The sequence below is a fragment of the Ruditapes philippinarum genome, unplaced genomic scaffold (assembly GCF_026571515.1).
Source record: "Ruditapes philippinarum isolate M1 unplaced genomic scaffold, ASM2657151v2 ctg7191_1_1_1_1, whole genome shotgun sequence".
NCBI classification, from domain to species: domain Eukaryota; kingdom Metazoa; phylum Mollusca; class Bivalvia; order Venerida; family Veneridae; genus Ruditapes; species Ruditapes philippinarum.
In genome coordinates this window covers 11,879-36,949 of record NW_026863800.1, presented here as the reverse complement: position 1 = coordinate 36,949, position 25,071 = coordinate 11,879, and the positions used below count along the sequence as shown (strand labels likewise).

The window sequence follows — 25,071 nt, the reverse complement described above, 5'->3', positions numbered from 1 at the left end:
ATCTAGTACAAGAACCACTTAGTAATATTGAATCAGAGAACCACTAAGCAATGTTGTACTATAATAGTTGGAATAAAGATTTGACAGTAACCTCTTTATTTATTCAAGTGTCTTATATCAATAATCATACATGTCATAACAATAAAAGAAGCAGATTACATAATAAATATCATAATAACCTTGATCTGCAAGTCTATTAACATGTGACTGTGTTGTGTTGCAGCCTACAAAAATTCATTTCATCCATGAAAATTCAGTTTACCGAAAAAACTGGTTTCATTTGAAACTTGGAAAAAATATTTATTGTTTGTCCCAGTTTCAAACAAAAATAAAATTATGAATACATGTACTTTATACTTGAATGTATCCACTCAATACTACCTTACTTCATTACCACATATCTAGAAAATAATATGTAATCAATTTAATAAGAACAATATAATGATTGTAAGCTCTATTTACTTGTTGATATCAATTTGGTACAGACAAAACACTCAATAAATTAATTGTTTTGAAGTGTTATGTTTGTTTAGACTCTTACATTGCGAGTAAACTTTAGGAAATCCTGAACTACTATTACAACATGCATCGATTGAGATAGATTTTGGTCATTATCTCAGACAAGGTTGCAGGGACAATTGCCACATGGTCAAGAGTCCAGAATCCCAAACACCCATCCATCAAATAATGTCATGACATTAATTACATGCATTTTCTATACTCGGCTGATTTTTAGAGGGGTGGAACAGGTCGGCTCCTTTGTACACCCACTACCCTCAAAAACAAAATGATCACAGAACATGATTGTTTTGTTACCATAAATATAATCCACAAATAATCACTTGTCAAACAATTACTGTTTAAAGGGAGGCCACAATAAACAAATATTGACATAATATCTTAGAAGTTACCTCCCTTTAATCAATGTAATATTTCTTCCTGGTATGATAATTATGTGTAAAAAATATAAAAAAAATATCAATATAATAGCATATAGGGAAAATCATTATGAGTACATGTATATGGTATACGAATATATACAGTGCACGGTACATGAGGTCAGGACTTCACATGGTAGAGTTACTTCCCCTGATGGGAAAATCGCCATTTGTAACATATTTTTACAAGACACAACATCACAAGTGAAGTGGCACAATAAACTTTAATTGATAGGTAATTACAAACCCAAAATGTATAAGATTATTTTACTCCTTCATGTATTGCACTTTATCACGGTTCATGCTATATGTATTTCATTGTCAATTTAATCATTCCCTTGGTTATGAACATGGAAGTCGTATTGTCAAGCCTTGTGATGTATATCTAGTCACATTTAAAGGTTTTCTGTATTGTTTATTTTCAGACTGTGTTCATTGTGAATAATAAAAAACACAAATAGAACAAGTTTCTTATTGATGAACACAGTCCAGTCAAGATGCCTGTCGTTGAATGCCCATTTCCTGGATGCGATTACAAAACCGCTGAGCTGGACGCTGTGATAGTTGCTGCCTTACTCAACACACACTCGATGAACACACACGCCGCAGTGGCGGCATCAGCTAAAGTGGAAAAGGTGAAACGTCCAACTATCAAAGCAGCTGGCACAAACGAGGACTGGTTGTACTTCGAAAAACGATGGGACGATTACAAAAAGCCACTCAAGTTAAAGGCAGTGACTTAATACTACAGCTTCTAGAATGTTGTGAAGAAACGCTTAGGAAAGACCTCACAAGGGCTACTGGTGGAAACCTGACCGGCAAACCTGAAAATGAAGTGTTATCTGCTATTAGGAAACTCGCAGTCAGGGAAGAGAATGCTATGGTCGCTAGACATAAGTTACATGCAATGAAACAAGATCGTGAGGAGACAATACGCAATTTTGGAGCTCGTGTGAAGGGCCAAGCAAACATTTGCTGTTTATCACTTAAATGCCCTAACTGCAGTGCCAATGTGGACTTCTCCGATGAGGTTATGCGCGATATTGTGACAAGGGGCATCGCAGACCCTGAGATTCAGTTGGAGTTGCTTGGTGATAAAAACCAGAAAATGACACTTGAGGAGATATTCCAATTTGTGGAGGTCAAGGAAGCCGGTAAAAGGTCAGCTTCCTCCTTACTTGAGAGCCAGCCGGTGGATGCAGCCTCCAGCTCCTACAAAAAAATGATCAAAAACAAGAATGAAAAAAAAAAACTAAAGATCCTTGTGGCTACTGTGGAACAAAAGGTCATGGTACAAATGCACCTGCAAGGATAAGGAAGAATGTATGCCCAGCGTATGGTAAGATGTGCGACGCTGTCTTAAACAAAATCACTTTCTCAGGTCTGCAGCAGGGTGCTAAGCTAGATGCCAGACAACAAAACACTTTCAGTGAGACAGCTGCTACATTTGACGCGTTGTGTACTATCACAGACTCTTGTTCGATAAGTGAAGAGGGCATTGAAAAGATCCCTACGCCTAGAACATCATGCCTATGACAAACTATCTGACACATGGATAAACGTAAATCAAAACCTCAACCTACCAGTCCGCCTCCGTGGTCGAGGGTTTAGAGTCGATGACTTCTAATCTAGTTACCTCTCTGGCGTGGGTTCGATCCCCGGGAGATGTTTTTGGTAGTTTAGCGCGGAGGAAGGTAGTCTAGACTGGTGTAACTCTCCAGAAGAGGTTAGGAAACTCCCGCCTATATGATAAATATTTTTAAAAAAGGCAAAAATGAAACAAAAACAAAAAAACCCTCCCATAAATTTTAGTGCGGTTGTGGAAAAAACTATGCTCGGTTTCAAAACAAAATGCAAACCGACTCTCTAAAAATCCTTCCTCTTGGTTTGACACAGGCGCCAACTGTTACGGCAAAATGTATAAAAACCCTTGGATTCGGATCGGACTTTTTCCCAGTTAAAATGCAAATCACCCCGAAACCAAACTGGTAAAAAAATCATGGCCCACTGTGCTCCGCTTTTGTGCTACAAGGGGAAAGGGCTGCTGGGAAAGACAAAGAGTATGTACTGATTATGCGAAAAACTATTCTTAGTCGTGGCCCTCCCGAGTTAGGGGATCTTCCCCTTTTTCCTTTCCGGGCTCTACCCCCCCCAGCCCGCGCCACCCAGCAGAAAAACATGCTATCCCCTAAACCCCAATTTTCCCCCACACCCCCAGACAAAATACCATTTCCGCCAAAGATAATTTTTCCTCCTAAAGGAATCCTTCTCACCACTTGGGGTTACCCTTAACACCTGCCCAAACCTTTACCCTTTTAAGGGGCCCAATGAAGTAAATGATCGACCACAAGCGAGCGTGGCCACCCTACCCCCCTCCATACCATTCATTGGCGTGAACGTTAAAACGGGTTAGACCCAAAATGTAAGCTAGATGATAACCCGTCCTTTTTCCGGGAAATGGGGGCACGAATGGTTTGTTTTCCCAAAAAAAATGGGAGCCCCGATGTTGACTACAACCTAAAAACAGCAAAAAGAGACCCCTCATACCCTTCCCCCTTCCTCAACGCGTTCCCTACCCCATGGAAATAAAATGCACTGGACGCCTGAATGGCTACATGTGTACCCATCCGAAGAGGATCTACTTTACCAAATTTATCACACCCTTGGGGGAAATAAGGTATGAAAGCCCTCGGGGCCCTAGCCCCGGGCGTGCAAATAGAAGGGCGATGAAATTGTAGTCACAACCCCAAAAAACTAAAAGCTGATGATGCCTTTATTTGGGGAGACACAATAGAAGACAGTTTTTTAAACCCAAACCGTCATTTGGGGAGATTATGCGGAAAAAATGGATAACCCGAGCCGGAGAAATTACCTTTTCAGAAAATCAGTCGAAATTTGCAGGGTTTAAATTGGGCCCTTCTGTCAGACTTTTCCAAGATCCTACAAGCCATTTATTTTTCCCAAACCTAAAATTCACGATGCAGTTTTTTTGGCCTTTCAACCCGGTTTTTATAGCTTTTAGCATGACGGGAAAGGCCCCCTTTCGCCCCCTCCCCCAAACTAACCCATTTTTTGGACCAAAGAACTGACCTTTTTTTGAAGAATCCAAAGGTCATACGAGGGAAAACGAAGAAGGGGGAAAATTTTTGCCCCCATAGCCCACTTCTTTCACAGATTGGTCCAAAGGGGGATTGGCTTTTTGGGGTCCTCCAAAAAAAGCAGTTGTCAAAAAATGAGCCATTTTTTGTAGCAATGGGTGAGGTCCTTTTAGGTAGCCGTTTTCTCTGGGAAATCACTATGCTCCAGTAGAAGGAAGGCTTGGGGACTGACCAAAAGGACCCGGGGCCAGGGATTTGTCCTGGTTGCTCAAATTATCATTGCTTCGCCACAAACCACCTTTAAGCCCTTTGGCGACGATCATTAGAGAATATATCTAATGCTAGGCTCAGGGAACCTAAAGGGAAGAAAACCCTCAGGTTACGAAGTTTAGTATGGTTTACAGTTCCCAGTGCTAAACAATAAGGCCCAGACAGCCTGTCTCGGAACCGCTACTGGGACCCAGAACGGGCTTGTTGCTCACAGACGAATTGCTTAGTATCAGACAGCTAACTCGGGTATCTCAAACATTGACCTTTTGCACCATGAGAGAACCCTGGTATTCTTACCTCCGATTCCTCCATTGAGAGCAACTGTAGTTTTTATCAGCCATTAATCTCACATAGACTCCCTTGATTTAAAATCAGTTGACATTGGGAACAGGGTCCAGTAACTGCCACAGGGGCCAGTGATAATAATCTGCATACCCTTGTACATAACTAATTGAAATCTGGCCTCCTCCGGAGTCCCCGAGCAGGATTCCCAGATGCCTGCAGGAATACTATCAGTTTCAGAGACAGACCTCAACCCAATTGAATGGGTTTCTTTAAAAGGGGCATATAAAACCCCCCCGTCCCCCAGACGGGGCCTAATTCACTACTCGCTCACCCAAAGGGGTAATGCAATGGGTGCACCGCTGAGTTAGTTTTTCTGGGGAATAAACCCGACATACCCCTTTCGAGCATTTGCCAAATGTAACCCCGGCCCCCCTCTAACCCCCGGGCCCCCCTATCCCCCCACTACCCCCAAAAACCCCTTCCAGTGCTTAGGCTTTTTTTATTTTAAGGGGCACATATTAGTCTGTAGACCCTTACTTTTGGTGGCCAACTTAGAAAGGGCATCATAGTTCCAAAGGGTTTTTTGTAAACTCGGGTACATTCATTTTTTGGGATTTTAAAAGCTGTCTTCGGGTGGCCGGCCCGAATACAGGCCTTTGTCACACGTAATTTCTTACGCAGTGGGGAGTGCATCACCGTATCTCCTCGGTAGCATTCCCTCATAGCAATTGTCGAGCTGAATTAGGCGTGAAGACTGTAAAGCGTTTACTTATGGCAAACACTAATGCCGACGGTAATCTAGATACGGACCGCTTTCAGCGTGCAATGCTACAGTATCGCAATACACCCGACAGGGACACAAAAGCTTTCACCGGCAATGTGCGTGTTCGGGAGACCCATTTCGCGATTTCATACCCATCCACCGGGTCGTTTCCTCCCCCACACTACATGGCGTGAGACCCTTGATTTACGTGAGGCCGCTCTTAGGAACGACATATTGTTGTCATATGAAAGATTGAGGCTACATACTAAGAGACTCCCCGCACTCCGCATTGGGGACCATGTCCGCATCCAGAATCAGGTTGGGCCCCATCCTCTTAAGTGGGATAAGACAGAAGATTTAATTGAGGTGAACAATTCGATAATATGTCATTAGGTAACGGGCAGGTGTGTCACTTGAGGAACCCACAATTCCTTAGAAAGTTTATTTATTTACCCCCGGTTTACGCACTTACTCCCCCGAAAGGCATTCCCTTGCAACATTCATTTCCGGCCCCCAAATTTATGGATCCCCCACAAGGGACCAACTTACCCCAAACTCCCTGGTGTCACTGACCTACAAAACACAAATACCCATAGGTCCCCCACCTCGGGGGATTTCCGAAAAGGGTCAAAAAAACCCCAAGGCCCCCCCCACAGGAAAAACCCCAAATTTCCCCCCAACCAAATATGTTCAACGAAACCCCCCCTTACCTACTAACCCCCACCTAAAGGGGAATAACAAGGAAAACCCAAATGGACAAGATTTCAATGCCATAAGCTAATATACAATCAGTGTTTATACTCATCACCCCCAAAATTAAAACCCTTTAAAGATGTTCAATCACAGGGTTGGTTCTAATGTGAATTATTTTACTACTCAGAACAATGTAAACTGGTTATTATTGTGTAGTGACCATGACCATGGGTTATTTGTACCGTGACTGATTTTTTTTAGGTGGATTTTATTATGTGTGTTTTTCAGTTTTTTTTCTTTTACAAATTAATGTGTCAAAAACTTGGGGGCGAGAAATATAACGAATTATACAGGTGCACGGTACATGAAGTCAGGACTTCACATGGAGATTATTCCCCTGATGGGAAAATCCGCCATTTGTAACATATTTTACAAGACACAACATCACAAGTGAAGTGGCACAAAAAACTTTAATTGATAGGTAATTAAAACCCAAAATGTATCAAATTATTTTACTCCCTTCATTGTATTGCCTTTTCACGTTCATGGCTATATTATTTATTGTCAATTTAATCATTCCCTTCGGTTTGACATGGAAATGTGTATTGTCAACCTTGTGCTGTATATCTGTCACATTTAAAGGTTTTCTGTATTGTTTATTTTCAGACTGTGTTCATTGTGAATAATAAAAAACACAAATAGAACAAGTTCTTATTGATATGGTCTTTTTCACAGTTTGTTCAGTTACAAATAAATTTCACTATTTCTTTATATAAACATGATATTTTAGTGGAATGTCTTGAGCATATTATGATTTTATATTGAGGTGATGTATGGCCCATGTCAGTGGTTCAAATGTAGACATGGTGATACATTCTAAATGTAGAAATGGTAAACATTGTGTTGATATCTTTGATGATCCAGTATCAAAAGTCTTCATACAAAACTCTGCAAAACAAGATTTATAATGAATTTTATGATTTAATAATCTTAAAATCATAAATTCTTTAACCCTCACCACCTTAAATGTATTAATTAAATGGAAATGTCCATTTTTAAATATGGATTAAATCATACCTCATTTATATACATGTAGGGAAAGATATTCAAAATATGTACTGCCTTGAATAAACAAGAGGGCCATAATGGCCCTGAGGTCGCTCACTTGTATATAGGCCCCCCAACCCCCATCCCTCCCCCTAACGTTGCAGGGCCAATTTAACCCAAGGGCTTTTATTTGCACAAACTTGGTAGACACCCATAAGAAGATGTTTCATGCTAAACATCTAAGCTCTAGCTCATTGGGCTTTTTAAAAGAAGATTTTTTTTTAAGTTTTTACCGGCTATGAAACTTTGTAGACACTTACTAGAAGATGTTTCATGCTTAATATCTCAACTCTAGCTATTTGGGTTTTTTCAAAGAAGATTTTAAGTTTTTGCTATACACATATAAAGAAAATCAATGACCCCCGGGGCGGGGCCAATTTTGACCCCAGGGCTTTTATTTGAACAAACTTTGTAGACACTCACTAAAAATTGTTTCATGCTTAATATCTTAACTCTAGCTATTTTGGTTTTTTCAAAGAAGATTTTTTAAGTTTTTGCTATACACATATAAGGAAAATCAATGACCCCCGGGGCAGTGCCAATTTTGACCCCAGGGCTTTTATTTGAACAAACTTGGTAGACACCTATTAGAACATGTTTGATGCTAAATATCTTAGCCATAGCTCTTTGAGTTCTTTAAAAGAAGATTTTTTAAATTTTTACTATATGCATATAGGGAAAACCAATGACCCCCCGGGGCGGGGCCAATTTTGACCCCAGGGCTTTTATTTGAACAAACTTGGTAGACACTTATTAGAAAATGTTTCATGCTAAATATCTTAACTCTAACTCTTTTGGTTCTTTAAAAGACGATTTTTTAAGTTTTTACAATATGCATATAGGGAAAATCAATGACCCCCTGGGGCGGTGCCAATTTTGACCCCAGGCTTTTATTTGAACAAACTTTGTAGACACCTATTAGAACATGTTTGATGCTAAATATCTTAGCCATAGCTCTTTGAGTTCTTTAAAAGAAGATTTTTTAAGTTTTTACTATATGCATAAAGGGAAAATCAATGACCCCCGGGGCGGGGCCAATTTTGACCCCAGGGCTTTTATTTGAACAAACTTGGTAGACACCCATTAGAACATGTTTCATGCTAAATATCTTAGCTCTAGCTCTTTGGGTTCTTTAAAAGAAGATTTTTTAAGTTTTTACTATATGCATATAGGGAAAATCAATGACCCCCTGGGGCGGAGCCAATTTTGACCCCAGGGCTTTTATTTGAACAAACTTGGTAGACACTCACTAGAAGATGTTTCATGCCAAATATCTAAGCTCTAGCTCTTATGGTTTTTTAAAAGAAGATATTTAAAGTTTTTTCTTTCGGTTGCCATGGCAACCAGAGTTCTGCATGGAATTAAATTCTTTGAACAATTTTTAAAGGTGACCACCAAAGGAACATTCCTGTGAAGTTTGGATGAAATTGGCTTAGTGGTTTATGAGGAGATGTCATTTAAAGTAAAAGTTTACGGACGGACGCCGGACGGACGGACGGACGCCGGACGAAAAGCGATCACAAAAGCTCACCCTGTCACCTTGTGACAGGTGAGCTAAAAACAGTGCAAACTATAATCATATATAGTTGGCACAGACTGGTTGCATAGGTTACGAACCAGTAACTGTTGCCGAGAGAGGCCTAAGGCTTATATAACTTTTTCTAATTAGCCCTTACATGTAAACAATATTCAGTTGCAAAACAGTTAAGTTAAAATCAAATTGTATTTCCCGCCCCCCCCCCCCCACTGGATTGTATGTCGCATCAACACAGTATAGATCCTATGACAGCTTTCCAGCTTTACTGGTGGAGGAGGACCCCAGGTGTTCTTCAATGCATTATTTGAGGCAAAAACAGACACCTGAGTAGAACCACTGACATTCCATAGGCTTCCTCACATGAAAGTATCCACAGTCCATGTAGGGATTTGAACCCACAGCAGTAAAGAGCAAGTGGTTTGAAATCAATAACCTTAACCACTCGGCCACAAACACCCCCAATTACTATGTAATCAAGAATGAAATAGAAACAGTAGATACTTACCATCATGACCTATTTTGTTAATATCCAGAGATGACCTTGACCTCATTGTCAGAAGCCATGTTTGTTTCACAGAATGGTTATCGCATAGCCTATACACAAACCTCTCTAAACATGTGGTCAAGCTGGGATTAAACTGAAAGAATAAACGCTAGTAACTAGAACTGTCATAGTACTGACTGAGATACCTCTTGCACTCTGCTTTGTAATTAGTGTTTTATATTTTATAACCATCTAGCTAAAACATCATGAATGGTGTTGAAGGGAGAGAATGCTGTTAAAGGGAGAGATGTCTTGAACTGACATGAATGGTGTTGAAGGGACAGACCTAATTGACTAGTATAAAAGATGTAAAAGGAACAGATCTTAAAGCCTAAATTGAAAAGTGTAAAGGGACATATCTTATGGACCAACTGGAATAATTTTAAGGGACAGGTCTTATGGACTAATATGCAAGGTTTAAAGTGACAGAAATCATGATCTAACATGAAAGCTTTAAAGGGACTTGTCTCATGAACTTACATGCAAGGTGTAAAGGATTTGATCTTATAGACTTACAGGTAAGGTTTAAAGGGACAGTTGAACTATCTGATATCTTCTGCCTGGATTTCTTACAATAAAATTTATTATTGTACTTCTTTAAAAGTCTCAACATAAATATTAAATTAATAGAAACATAAGACTGCCCCACTAGTTCTTTTAACATTTTAAAGTCCATCACTTAGAGAATTATTCGAATTATCGTGTAATTTCATTCTATCATATCTTTTACAGAACAACAAAACGATTTTTTCACTCATGAAAAGCATATTTTAACTCAACAGGCAGTACACTACTAGAAGATTCACAATTATGATAATTAAGATATCAAGAACAATTATTTAAATCTTGAGCTTGTCATGAGATAATCTTTGTAGCAGAAATTGCAAATTATTGAAACACATAAAGTAAAATACCTGTTGCACAAACACTTCCCCAGTTTTACTGACTTCTTCTTCTAGACATTTCCATTGATCATGTGATAACTGGAGCATGCTCTGTACACTACTTCCTGTTAATGTTACCATAGCAACAGATGTACTGTCATCTACTATTGCACTGCAGTAAAAATAATATGCATGTAGTTATAATCATACAAAAAGTTAAGCTTTTCTGGGGATCAGGTTTAAAATTTACATCTAAACTGTAAAGGTCATATGGCAATTTTTCAGCTTTTTGGGGGAAGGAAGACCTCATGTGCCCTTTAAGCATTTATTATTTCAGGAATTAAGCAGGCACCTGAAATCTGAAGCTAGCTGAATGAATCAAAAGTACCTGTGGGATTTTAACCCGCAGTGGTGAGGGGCAAGTGGTTTGAAGTCATTAACCTTAACCACTCTACCATAGATGCCACACAAGCTTCTAAACATCATTTGCTACCAAAAGGCTATTGTTTGATCTTTAACAAACAGATGTTTAAAAATATTATAGCCACATTTCAGAAATTAAAATCTGAAAACTGAACTCAACACAATTGTGTGGAACTGTACTTGAATTAGAAATATTGTTCCAGCAACCTAATGAATATACATTTGTATTATAGATACCAAATATGATCACAAAGATATTAGTAACAACGCTTCAAAACTACTTTGTTTTAAGTAAGGTATGCATTTTAAAGATGGATGCAATCTTTTGTTTGTTGTTCTGTTCTCAGCACTGATTTCAACAATGTTTTCGGTCAAATGTTGAAGTCGTTTATCCTAACTGGCTTTCATGGTTAACCAGTTATTATCTATTTATCTGCCAGTGACCAACTACAAATCCAAACATGATTTCTGCATCTGCAGTGATATAAAAATAACCATTAGACTCAATGTCTGAGATCAAAGGTCATGTAGAAAAAATTAGGCCTCACCCGAGGATCAAATCAGCAACCCCTGGGTCACTAATCTGATGCTCTCCCTATTGTGCTAAGAGAGATCATATCAGCTAAATATCAAAAATGGCAATGTTAAGAATCTATGTTCTCAACTAAATATACAATAGATCAGTTTTTGTTTTGAGACATGGATATACACCATCAATTTCAGCTCTTTTGGGGTCCTTTTATAACATTACTATCAAAACCAGTCCATTTATATATAATTACCTTGCTCTTGCCAGGAACCTGTAAGATTCTCCCCTACTACATGCAGTGTTTGTACATTGTGAGTGAACCACTAGACTACCACATATCTCACATACACACTTCAAAGACACTTTCAGAATCTTCTCAATATCACAGACACACTGAAACACTTGACCAGGAGTCGAAGTCGTCCACAAATCAACCAAAGACAGTACTGGAAACTGTTTCTTTGTATCAGTTAGTCCAACATCTAATTCATTTCTAGCTTCACCCCTGAAATATTAGCAAGCAGGGTAAAGGAATTCTCCAAAACAATATCAGAAAGCCTTAACATTTACATAATTATGTGTTTATGATTTGGGTTATACAGAATTTATGTTATTTTGATTGTGTAGGAAGCTTAAAGTCTTTTAATAGACATGCTCTCGAATCCGTTCCTGGAATCATCCAGTACTGAGCAATGGGTGTAAAGTTTCTTGCTCAAGGGAACAATGGCTCGCCCCTGACAGAGTTTGAACCCGTGCAGACAGAGATCCTTAGATTACTGATCCAACGCAATAACCACTCAGCCATGCCGCCACACAAAATGTTTATTATTTAGTGATTCATATGTCAAGCTGATTTAAGCAATCAAGTTAATTAAAACCTGCACATTAACAAACATAGCAAATCATAAATACTGCAAATATGTAAAGATTTTTTTAAGTGTAATAACTAAAACAGCAACAACATTCACATTTTTTGTTTTAGTAACAACCTTGGAATTAAATAGAAATAAAGTAAAACTAAAGTTATTCACCTTAAACCTTTTTCAGAGTATAATTATTATATTATTTTGTCTTTTGAAACCACCTTTGCTATTATAAAAGCAATTAGAACTCATCAGAGAAAGATAGATTGGTTCTCACCTTTCCGACTGTGAAAACAGTATCTGTACACATGACAAGGGAACCAGTCTAGTGTAAATGTTATTTAATTGAGATAACTTCCTCTCCAAACCATAAAATCTGACCATGTAACCTGGAGTTAAACCCTTCTCACATACAATGTTTCTGTCATTTAAATACACCTGCAATAAGTTAACACATTTAAATGCCTTGAATGCAAATTTTGTATTCAGAATACAATAAACAGACTAGTCAAATTAGGATATCATTGGCTAGTTTGATAAAGATATACATGTACACTGCAACCCCGTTAAAATGCTCATTTTTTGGTCCAAGGTCTAAAACTGCATTATAATGGGGTTCTGATAAAACACTAATCGCAACATTACCAAAACAACCACTGATACATATAACATGTCTATAGAACAATTTAATGCCCAGCACTTTCACTTACCCATGACAGGGTTATTTCATAAAGGTCAAGAATTATACAACTACATGTATGTACAAATGACTTTTTTAGGAAAAGAACATGATACTTTAAAGTATAGCAAGAAATGACATTCAATACTCTTTGGTCCTACATTCATACTGTTACATACAATTTAATCATGAATCCCTCACATGATGACATTAACCTATACCAACCTAAATATCTTAAATGGACTTGTCTATCTTTTAATCTGGACAAAACCATTCATCATCTTAGGGAAAATTTCAAAGTATGTCATGTCTATAAAGAAAACATTGCAGACCATGATCAGACAGCACAGTATGGCATGCTGATTTTTGTCTTCACTAATTGCATAGTTAGAATCAGCTGCAATCTGCAGGGTAAAGGTTAAGAACATTAACTTTGAATGATATAATGGAATGTTTAATTTGCGCCTGCTTATGTTTGACTGCACTGGTTGCATGTGTAGAATCAGTTGCAGTTTACAAAGTGAAGATTTAATACTATATCTTAATATTCTTACCCAGATATCTTCACTCCCGTTGACATCCTGGACATGTAGTCTTGAATATATATAGCCACTATCTGCAAAAATAATCATAATATCAGTCTCTCTTTCATGCTTGTGATTATACAAACATTCTCAATATGAACTATTGTTTTCTTAACTACATATGCTATGAAACATTCCAGTAAGGTTTCATGACTCTAGGTCAAATCCTTTTTGAGTTACATGAGACACAAGTTGAAAATTGCAAAATTTTTACTAAGTCAAGGGCAATAACTCTATAAATTCTACATAAACCCACATGAAAATACCCAGGTACATAACTTCACATGCTGATCAACATTCCTGTAAAGTTTCATGACCCAATGTCAAATCCTTTTTGAGTTACATGAGACACAAGTTGAAAATTGCAAAATTTTACTAAGTCAAGGGCATTAACTCTATAAATTCTACATAAACCCACATGAAAATACCCAGGTACATAACAACACATGCTGATCAACATTCGTGTAAAGTTTCATGACTCTATGTCAAATACTTTTTTAGTTACAATGTACATGTGACACAAGTTGAAAATTGCAAAATCAAGGGCAATAACTCTAAAAATACTGAATAAATCCACACGAAAATACCCAGGTGCACAACTGCACATGCTGATCAACATTCCTGTTACGTTTCATGACTCTAGGTCAAATACTTTTTGAGAAACGTGCGACACAAAAGAGAACGGGCAGACGGACAAGGGTAAATCTAAATGCCCCCCACCCCTAAAGTTGGGGCACAAAAAACTGCCTCTGAAGCTCAACATTACATTTTTCCTATGGAACAATTTAAGAGCAGGATTACCTAATGTTTGAGATTTCACAAGTAAATCAGTTGGTTTTTTTTGTTTTTTTTCCAACCTACTATAGACAGATTGCATGCTAAAGTAAGCAGTCAATAAGGCAATATTGTACCACATAAATGAAAAATTTTATCATGAGCATAAATAAACTTTATCAAAATTGTAACCTTTAGTTTAAGGCATTCAGTTAAATTAATAACCTACTTAAATCTTTCGACATAGATTTTTGAGCAATTCCTGGTTTAACAAAAGTTCTGCTGATAATCTGACCTTCAAAACTGACAAACTTTTCTGTGAACCTGAAAAAGGAAACCAAAATGTAGAAATATATAACAGAAACTGTAAAAAATGTTTTGCCAATTTTATAAATGACTATCAAAAGACATTACTATCCTTGCATTACTAACAGTCGTAATGTCAGATCAATCAGCTACAGTACGCTCAGCGCGACTTTTTCAAAACCCGCGTGACCCCGCGGATGAGGTTTACCGCGGACGAAAATTTGCTCAGATATTGTCCGCGTGACCCCGCGGACAGAAAATTTTCACCACCGCGGACATAAATCGGCGGCTGAAACCGTTTCCCCCGCGGAACGCAGCGGTAAATTGCGGAGGAACGCGGCGGTCAAACACCAGTCAACGCGGTGGAAACCTTCAATTTTAAAAATTAATTACTGTATTTAAACATCAGTATACGTACGTACTGTAACATGTACTGTACATGTAACTATATGTAAAATTTGTTGTTTGTTTTCTTTTTTGTTGTAATAAAAGTACATATACAAATGCAGTGTATTTCTTGTTCTTCTTCTTGTTATTGTGTTGGGTAATGTATAACATGTATTCGACATCAAGATAAATCATTGTCGTCGCAACTTTATGGTAGTGAGAAACTTGAAGTCAAATAATGAAAAATTCGGCATATGACATTTATGAAAAAGATACTACAACAATTTATATGCCAGCTTTTGTTTCTTATTTAAAAACTTTGAAAACGTAACCCTCAACAATTTATTCAGGCAATATTCCAGGACGTCTCTTTCAATTGTCAGATGCGTTTTACTTTTTCTGTTTATTTGCATGTTGATCATAAAGTCTTATATTTTATTTGGAACATTAAAAGAAAGCGTTTATTTCACCAAAATATACATTAAATGATATTCTTGATTTATCTAATTACAGGTGTGAGCGTAATGTATATGTTTTGAAGTTTGTATCAACTGTTGAAGTTTATTTTCATTTTTGTTTTAGTAGTTTGTTTGTTTGTTCTTTTTTACTTTTTTTATGGATTTTTGTTTGCAGAATTTTGTTAAACTTGACGTTATACTTTTTGTTATTTTATTATGAACAGCATGTGCATACATGTATATAAGGCAAACAAGCACATGGCAGTTATTTTCTAAGAACTTCCATCGACCGATTTTCAAGTTAAAAATATTTCATTTTATTTTTATCTTAAGATATTATTGTTCATGGGAATAATAGTATTTGTAGACAACATGTAGTTTTAAGTACATACAATTGAACGTAATTGTCTTTGCTTTCTTGTATTTATTATATTAAGTTTTCATTGAAATTAATTCCGAGGATAATAATGTAATTTTATAATTTGTAAAAGGCAGCCTAATTATTATCTTTTAATGGGTGAATTTATGTCAAACAAATATACGGTATGTACAGTATACAAAAACTGTTTGGCAAGTGTCATGCATATTTCTCATGTCCATTTTCGACGGGGTTTTTACTGTAAAAAAACACAAACAAACAAGTCTACCCGTTTTTAAAGAATATAATTGCATACAAATAAAATCTTATAGATGGTTTAAATATCTTTTTCTTTTATTTCTAAGATATGTACATGTATTTTATTTATGTCTTGTCTTGTATTCACACTCATCGACCTCTTACAGGACATGTGTACTATAGCGTCAGTCATCATTGAGAAATCAGCACAAATGTCCTTTTTTATACTAAGTATCATATTTATGGCTCCCATATAGTTTAACAGCAATAATACTTTGAGAACAACAAGGAATGAAAAAGTAAAGATGACAGTGATAAAAGACGATTTCAGTTGTAAAAATATTGGTATGTGGACGAATAGTTTTGTGGACGTTTATAACAAAAATATTAAAAACAACAACAAAAACAGGTACAGCTGTAATTATTTTTATTTCAAATTCCGTTAAAAAAATTTAACGTATAATAACATTTAAGGAGACGATTGTGGTCAGTTTTCAAGTCATTGTGTAAAAAAGATGACGTTAAAAAATAATAAAACGTCTATTATTTTTGGAGGTTAATTTATACTGACCAACTGACCTTGGCGTTCCCCCGCGGGAAACGGGTGACTGATTTTATCGACGAATGAAGAACGGTCGTCAGAATTTTGTCCGCGGGGGAAACAACTGAACACCGGGGATCGCGGGGGAAATTAGGATTTCATCGCGGACGAACCCCCGCGTTTGTCCGCGATGAAAAAAAATCGTCCGCGGTGGTATCGCGGAAAAAGCAAAACCCGCGGTGAGCGTACTGTATCTAGGTCAATCAGCACATTCTGTAACAGACAAATGTGGCCCTATACTGTAGGCTGCTAAACTTTGTCATTTTAATATTCAAATCCTTTAAAGTGACATTATGCCCATCCAAGTGTAAATGGTGACTGTACATAAAATATAAAATAACCATACATTTTGCCAATATTGTCTTTAATATTATGCTCAGCTTCACAAATATAATCAATAACTCATGTGACCCACACAATATTCTATGAATATCCTTCGTAATTTACCAGTTAATGCTCACTTGATAAAAGGTGTGGGGCAGTCTTTTTATATTTTATGCAGTTTTTATAATCACTTGTCATTTAATTAATCAATTATTGGTCAATCACCATTATAACAGTAAATCTTTTGAAATATTTAGCTAATTCAGCTAACCTTGTCGGTGTAAAAATAAGCATTAATTCAAAATGAATTGTTTAAACTTTTAATAAACATGGATAGTTTGTTGCATAGATGGTGTTATTGGAGACACATCTTTAGTAATTATAAAATGAATTTCAAAGAACTAGTAGGTAAACCACTTACTCTGGTTTTAGAATATCTTGTAAAGAAACAAGACAGGGTGATGACAATGTGTCAGACTGAGGTGAATTATTCCACTGCCTCGTAATACATACATTCTCATTGACTGTAAGGCATCTTCTTCAATAAAAATAAATATATCTACATGTCACAAAGCGAAGTAATTCAATTGGAGTTAAAAGTTTATTAAAAATAACTCAATAATTTCAGTTCATGTGTTTCTAAAAAAAACGTTTTCAAAAAAATCTGATAATAATCATAATAATTATTATGACCTGATGCTATCTTTATTTAATAATTCAGAAAATTCTCAAAAAGAAACTGATTCTACCTTTAATGCAACCAGTACAGACCAAAAATCAGCAGGCACGACAATACCATCTGATTTTGATTTGCACTGTTCACTATCCAGTCAGTAATTTTTTTGAATTTTTCCCCTAAAAAAATGATCAATGGTGGACCAGTCCATTACAGATATTTAGCATGGTAAGGGTTGAGTCTATTCAGAATTAAACTTAGATTCATCTTCATTTAGTTTACATTTGTATATACAAACCAGAAATAAAACAATCATTACTAATCGTGCTTACCTTGACTTGTTTTTCAGCAACATTTTTTTCAGTTTATCATGTGACAATGAGACAGAGAGAACTGGTTCCCCATGTGTAGACAGAATGTAAATAGTTCCAATATACAATAACGGGTACCATTTTATTGATTTACCTGAGAACTCAAGGATAACCTGAAAAACATGCTTCGTAATAAAGTTTTCCAAATGATCTACCGCATTGTCCTTGTTAACAATAGTCCTAAAAAACGCCCCTCCCCTAATAAAGGCCCCCCCAGGCTTTTTGATAAGGAAAAATATCTTCTCATCAGTGCTGAACTCATAATTAAAGCCATCATTTTATTCAAATCATTCAGAATCCATTTGAATATATAGTAAACACAAATATGTATAATATGAACTTTAAAACTTTAACACTTTTTAATGTTATTACCAACACTTGCTAACACTAAATGTATTTACAGTGATTTTTGGATTAAGGAAAAACTGTGTTGTAATAAAAGCCCCCCCTTTTGGAAAATGTTTAGCCCCCGGGTGCGTTTAATAGGAATTTTACGGTTTAAACCTATTAAAATACAACTTGCTTGGTTACATGTAATTCTGCAGGTAATATTTCATATTTATCTACATAAAATGAGATTGTATATTTGCAACAAAGATCATTAAATCGACAGTTTTGTGTAATATTCAGATACAATTTTTCTTAATGGAAGTTTTACAAGATACACATGTACTAAACTGCAGTATACCAGCATCACAATGTTTCTGAAACTTTAACATGTAACTTGATCATCTCACATTTTTATAACATTACATCTTAATACAGATGCATATTAGGTATAAGTAACCCACCATTCAGACATTGTATATTTTCAATTATTGCAAACTTTAACATACATATTAAAATGATTAATTTACCTTTTCCAGTTCTGGCCTGTTGATGATTGCACAGTCTACATTAAATCTTCTTTGCCCATCTGCACACATTAAACTTCCCTTATTCTCTATGTAGATAGTTACATGGCTAGAGTCATGGTTATATCTATCATCACTGCTATCACTATGGTTACCATGCAAGTTTCCTCTCATATATTCATGTTCTACCTCCCTGTTGTCTCTTACGTTACCCTTATCTAAAAGTTTACCATCATCAATTCTTGGCATTTTATTTGAAACAGAATCACTTTTGATACCTGAATGATTTCCAACAAAAGCTCTCTTTCTGTTGGATATAGGTTTTACTTTAAATGCTGATTTGCCAAGTTTAAATGGCAAGTTGTTTGTCTTTACAGTCTCACTTCCTGAACTGAGAGGATGATTTTCATCATATTCGTTAAGCACATTGATTTCTGAAATTATACCTCCATTTGAATTACCATCACATAACGAGGGATCTAGATTATTTCTGTTAAGAATCATAGAGCTTTTATCACAACATTCCACCTTCCTACAGAACACTATACTTCCATCTTTCTTCACATGTTTATGTAAGCTTGACTTTTTGAAATCTAAAGAAATTTCAGACTTTGATAACTCAGTATTTATTTTGACACTTGTGACTCCGTCAGTCTGTTCATTTTTACACTTTACATGATCTGAACTCAAAGATTCACGTCCACAATAAATATCTTGTTCAGAGTGACACACCAGTTTTATATTAGCATTTTCTTCCCTCATTGCACTCAGTTCTTTGACACCATTACTAACTTTCTGTTCACTTTTTGAAGGACCTACTTCAGGATTGTTCCCTATATACACAACATTTTTCATATCTACAACCAAATACTTGTCACAAGCATCTGACCTTGACCTTTCTGTTCTACTTAAAAATTTAAAGTTTTCTCCATTACTGGTTACCATGGTTTCACAAATTATTTGATACATTTTAAGAGCCACTATTTTACCCACACAACATGTGTGCACATAGGGACATAAAAATGTGTCACCAATTTCAATATTATTACAATCACATGGTCCTTCACATAAATGAGAACAGGGTTCATTTATTCTATCATGGTAACAACAAGTTACAAAGTCAATACTTCCAGTATCATCATAAAGAACAATCTGTCCAGTACTGTTACTCACATCTATAATACCAACAAGTACCTGAAATAAAATAGGAAACAAAGTACGTTGAAAATCATGATGAAAAAACAAACAACAAGACCTGTCAGTAGTCAGCAGCATGCTCAACTATTCTCAGTGCTTGATAGTATATCAAGAGCCTAGGTATTGAAGTATTTTCTAGGTTAACTAGAAATGTGTCCATAGGACACGGATGCCCCCACACGTCACTGTTCTGTCAATCTTATGACTCTAGGTCAAATATTTTTTGGACTACATGTGCCACAAGTTGAAAACTAAAAATCAACAAAGGGCCATAATTCCGTTAAATTTGGTCGCAGCAAAAATTCCTTCCTTTACTACCATCTACACATTAAGGTTGTTAATCCCTGGAAGTTTAAGCAAAATCTGCCATCCGGTTTAAGAGGAGTTGCGTTCACAAAATTTCTACATAGTATATAATGAAAATCAACAAAGGGCCATAATTCTGTTAAATTTGGTCGCAGCGAAAATTCCTTCCTTTACTACCATCTACACCTTAAGGTTGTTCATCCCTGTAAGTTTAAGCAAAATCTGCCATCCAGTTTAAGAGGAGTTGCGTTCACAAAATTTCTACATAGTATATAGTGAAAAAATCAACAAAGGGCCATAATTCTGTTAAATTTGGTTGCAGCAAAAAATTCTTCCTTTACTACCATCTACACATTAAGGTTGTTCATCCCTGTAAGTTTGAGCAAAATCTGCCATCCGGTTTAAGAGGAGTTGCGTTCACAAAATTTCTACATAGTATCTAGTGAAAAAATCAACAAAGGGCCATAATTCTGTTAAATTTGGTCGCAGCGAAAATTCCTTCCTTTACTACCATCTACACATTAAGGTTGTTCATCCCTGTAAGTTTAAGCAAAATCTGCCATACGGTTTAAGAGGAGTTGCGTTCACAAGATTTCGGGACGTACGGACGGACTGACGGACGGACGGACGACAAGTGCAATGCTATATGCACCCACATTGTGGGGGCATAAAAAGGGCCATAAGTCTGTCAAAAATCTGGACCTTAATCAATGACCTTCTATTACACATTAAAATAAATGTTTGAAGTTTTAACTCATGCCCTTCAGTACTTTTGGAGATACCAACTTGAACTTAAAAACTTCATCAAATTGTGACACAGACGCCAGGGTGACTACAATAACTTTTCATATTTTTCAAATAGTCAAGTTAAAAACTTATTTCAAATTGTGTATTCTGCTAATTGAATAAACATTACAAAAAGTTGCTTTTTCTTCTTAAAGAAATAAACTAAATGACACACTTCATTCAGACTCACAGCCAAGTATGCATACAAAGTAAAATTAAATACATGTATTTCATACTTGTTGATCATAAATTAAAATGATACGTTGATAAAGGAAATAACCTGTTGAGATATCTGCTTAGAATATTTCCATTCCATTTCATCAGTTGAAACCTCTGGTATGCTGTTTTTTAAATCAGCAACAGTTGTAAACATTCCAGTCACCTGAAATGTAAAGATCATTTCCAGTCAAACTCGGAGGTAACTATAATTATATGCAATTATTATGAATTCTTACTCTAAATAAACATGTGTTTCCTATTAACAAAATTAAGGTGACAAAGCCAGTTACTTACAGAGAGTTTTAAGTCAGTAGACAATGAAAAATTTCTTTTATTTCACATACACTTGGCAATAAAATATAAATAAGTAAATTTTTAATCTGTAAATATAAAGTTGAATATGGAATTCTCTTGCTAGCTACTTAGTCTTAAAACTTTTGCATCAGGATCAGTGGATTAAACAAATCCTGCAGGATGATAGTAAAGTCCTTATTTTTTTTTTTTTTTTTTTTTTTTTGTGAAAGTAAGTATATATATACCAGTACAAGTATTACAGCCTATATCACAAATATACATATAATATAAATTACATGTCATAAATGTTATATAAGTTATCACTTTTATATACATGTCTGTCATCAATGCTACAGAGTTTTTCCATAAATACAATTATTACCAAACATAAAGTAATGCAATTACCGTATCACCTCCAAAAAGAGGACATTTATGTGGTGTATTAAGGAACTCATCAATTACCGTATCACCTCCAATAAGAGGACATTTATGTGGTGTATCACCTCCAATAAGAGGACATTTATGTGGTGTATTAAGGAACTCATCAATTACCGTATCACCTCCAATAAGAGGACATTTATGTGGTGTATCACTTCCAATAAGAGGACATTTATGTGGTGTATCACCGCCAATAAGAGGACATTTATGTGGTGTATTAAGGAACGCATCAATTACCGTATCACCTCCAATAAGAGGACATTTATGTGGTGTATTAAGGAACTCATCAATTACCATATCACCTCCAATAAGAGGACATTTATGTGGTGTATTAAGGAACTCATCAATCAGCATTCTCTGTGGATGCTCATTTATCTGGTCTTCCTCATTCAACCATATATGTATGAGTACCTTGGTAAATATACTCTCTGTAAGTCTACAATATCATCAACATTATCTATGATACAGTCTTACATAAAACAAAATAGTAGATCTACATGTTATATAATATGTAAATCATGAGAGACATTCAAATTCCTAGAAAGTAAGGACATTTCATTATCATTGATAATGGACTAAAAGGATTCTAACAGGTTTTTTTTAAATTGAATTCCAACAGTGCTTTCATCTTAAAAAATAAAGGTCAGACCATTGCTTTCACGATCGATCAGCAAAGCGTTTTTATTTCAAAATCAATGTCAGCAGTGTTCTATATTTCAGGGTCAAGCAGTGTTTTTTCTTAAAATCATGATCAGCACAATGCTTTATCTCAAAATCATGATCAGAACAATGCTTTTATCTCAGAGTCATGGTCAACACAATGCTTTTATCTCAGAATCATGGTCAACACAGTGTTTTCATCTCAGAGTCATGGTCAACACAATGCTTTTATCTCAGAGTCATGATCAACACAGTGCTTTTATCTCAGAGTCATGATCAACACAGTGCTTTATCTCAAAATCATGATCAGAACAATGCTTTTATCTCAGAGTCATGGTCAACACAGTGCTTTCATTAAAGAATCACTGTCAGCGGAGTGCTTTACTTTAGAATCATAGTTGAGCTGTGCTTTATTTCTCAAAATAATTGTCAGGACTGACCTTCAACCTGCTAAAGAGCTTTGATTTGCATTTCTGTTGGATAACATAATGAATCTTAATAGTTATGATAAAAGCATACTACATTACTTATTTTGTCTAGTAATCAAATTGCCATTTTAATCACTTAATCCAAGGTTAAAGACCTTTGACCTTTGACATGGGCATGGGCCTCATTTAAAGAACTCTGCTGAGTTATAAAAGCCTACAAAATGAAATTTGAATTTCTAAGAACAGATTAGGCACTAAAACGGAAAGATATCCTAAAGATAATCAAGAAATATACTCAGAAATTAATTGAAAATTCTATTTTTCTATTTTGAGTCATTTTTATACAAGAGCAAGAATTATTCAGGAACAAGGGGGCCAAGATGGCCCTAGATCGCTCACCTGACGCATCGAACTCATCCAAACAATTACCGAGATAAGCATTCTGACCAAGTTTCATGACAGGTGAGTAAAAAATGTGACCACTAGAGTGTTAACAAGGATAATCCATATCTGAGCAGTGTGACCTAGTTCCTAACCCCAGGTGACCCATATTCGAACATGACCTAGAAATCATCAAAACAAACTTTCAGACCAATTTCCAGGATATTTGGATCTTAACAGTAGCCACTAGAGTCTTAACAAGGTTTTTCTATTTTTAGCTCCTGTGACCTAGTTCTTCATCCGAGATGACCCATGTTGGAACTCATCCGAACAATTACCTTGACAAGCATCCTGACGAAGTTCGATGATAATTGAGTCAAAAATGTGACCACTAGAGTATAAACAAGGTTTCTCCATATTTGGGCGGTGTGACCTAGTTTTTGACCTCAGGTGACCCATATTCAAACTTGACCTAGAAATCATCAAAACAAAGTTTCAGACCAATTTCCAAGATATTTGGAACAAAACAGTAGCCACTATAGTGTTAACAAGATTTTTCTACTTTTAGCTCCTGTGACCTAGTTTTTCATCCGAGATGACCCATGTTCGAACTCATCCAAGCAATTACCTATACAAGCAGCCTGACCAAGTTTGATGATGATTGAGGCAAAAATGCGACTGCTAGAGTGTTTATGAACAAGTGTGGGCGGACAACAGATGAAGGACATTCAACGATCCTGAAAGCTCACCCTGAGCTAACTCAGGTGAGCTAAAAAACAGAGTGAGTGAATAATCTGAAATTTTGCACACAATTTATTTATATAGGCCTACATCAAATGGAACATTAATTTTGAAATTGTTTCAAGTTCCGTCTACTGTAGTCAAAAAAAAACCTCAGTCCCTAATATAAAATGGTGTGAAATTCAATAGTTTAAATCACATGATTATAAAACAAGTTATAACTTTAGCGATCATTTATTTTCAAATGATAATGAGCTTGTAAACATATTTGTGAACTGAAAGTGTAGATAAAGTTATAATCTAATTATTGCTAAAGTAACTTACCTGACACCTAAGGTATTCAGGAACTGTTTTTTCAGAACATTGCGAAGTGTAAACATATGATCAAGCTGTTTCTGTGACTGGCCATGAAGATACAACAACTTCTTCATTTTCTCGCTTATTTTCACGCCATTTGTCTGAAAAAGTTCTTTAATACATTGTTTACATTTTTACAGCAAAATCCAACGACAATCTACATTTCGCTATAATATATTGTACAAAAATAAACAATGGTGAGCAAAATGATGACCCAAATATATCCAATAAATTTTTCAAAAATTCATATGCATAGTACTTTACTTTTATACCACAATTAAACAGACAAAACACATCTTTGAGGCATTTTTTTGTACAACTCTTTGAGCCATTTTTCTATCTTTTATATATTAGGTTACTTGCTAGGAATCTAGTATAATAATATTCATATTATTGAATTACCTGTTGCTTAGTTTCATTGCTTTCTTCCACACACTGTACTTTAGTCAGCATACAACAGTATAAAGTAACTCTTGGGTACTGAAATTATCATTTACAAATGCCACATATTAATACAATGCACCTGTGCACCTCTTAGTGTGAGTTAATTTCAGTACACTTCTAAGTGTGAAGTACTTTTGTGACGATTGTTCTGTTCAGCCTAGATTCTTTAGTGATATTTAGTGGTTTTGTACCTAAATTATTGGTAAATTAAATTGTAAACAAATATGTTATACTGTGTTTAAATGAAGAGTTTGAT

General features: G+C 35.8%; 1 protein-coding gene across 2 annotated transcripts; it reads right to left on the bottom strand.

The window, feature by feature from the left end:
* Positions 1-6,819: 6,819 nt before the first annotated feature.
* Positions 6,820-24,848, bottom strand: LOC132723363 (uncharacterized). 2 transcript variants are annotated; one of them, XM_060708060.1, is made up of 14 exons: positions 24,774-24,848; positions 24,339-24,472; positions 22,042-22,240; positions 21,134-21,235; positions 18,568-19,758; positions 17,672-17,823; positions 17,085-17,201; positions 14,201-14,295; positions 13,168-13,229; positions 12,212-12,372; positions 11,325-11,576; positions 10,150-10,291; positions 9,197-9,329; positions 6,820-6,995 (listed from the first exon to the last, which is right to left on the bottom strand). In XM_060708060.1, the coding sequence occupies exons 1-14, from the start codon at positions 24,822-24,824 to the stop codon at positions 6,856-6,858; spliced, it is 2,931 nt and encodes a 976-aa protein (XP_060564043.1). In that variant the 5' UTR covers positions 24,825-24,848; the 3' UTR covers positions 6,820-6,855. The 2 variants fall into 2 exon arrangements, with proteins under 2 accessions (XP_060564043.1, XP_060564044.1); XM_060708061.1 differs by having other exon boundaries at positions 22,099-22,240.
* Positions 24,849-25,071: the final 223 nt, after the last annotated feature.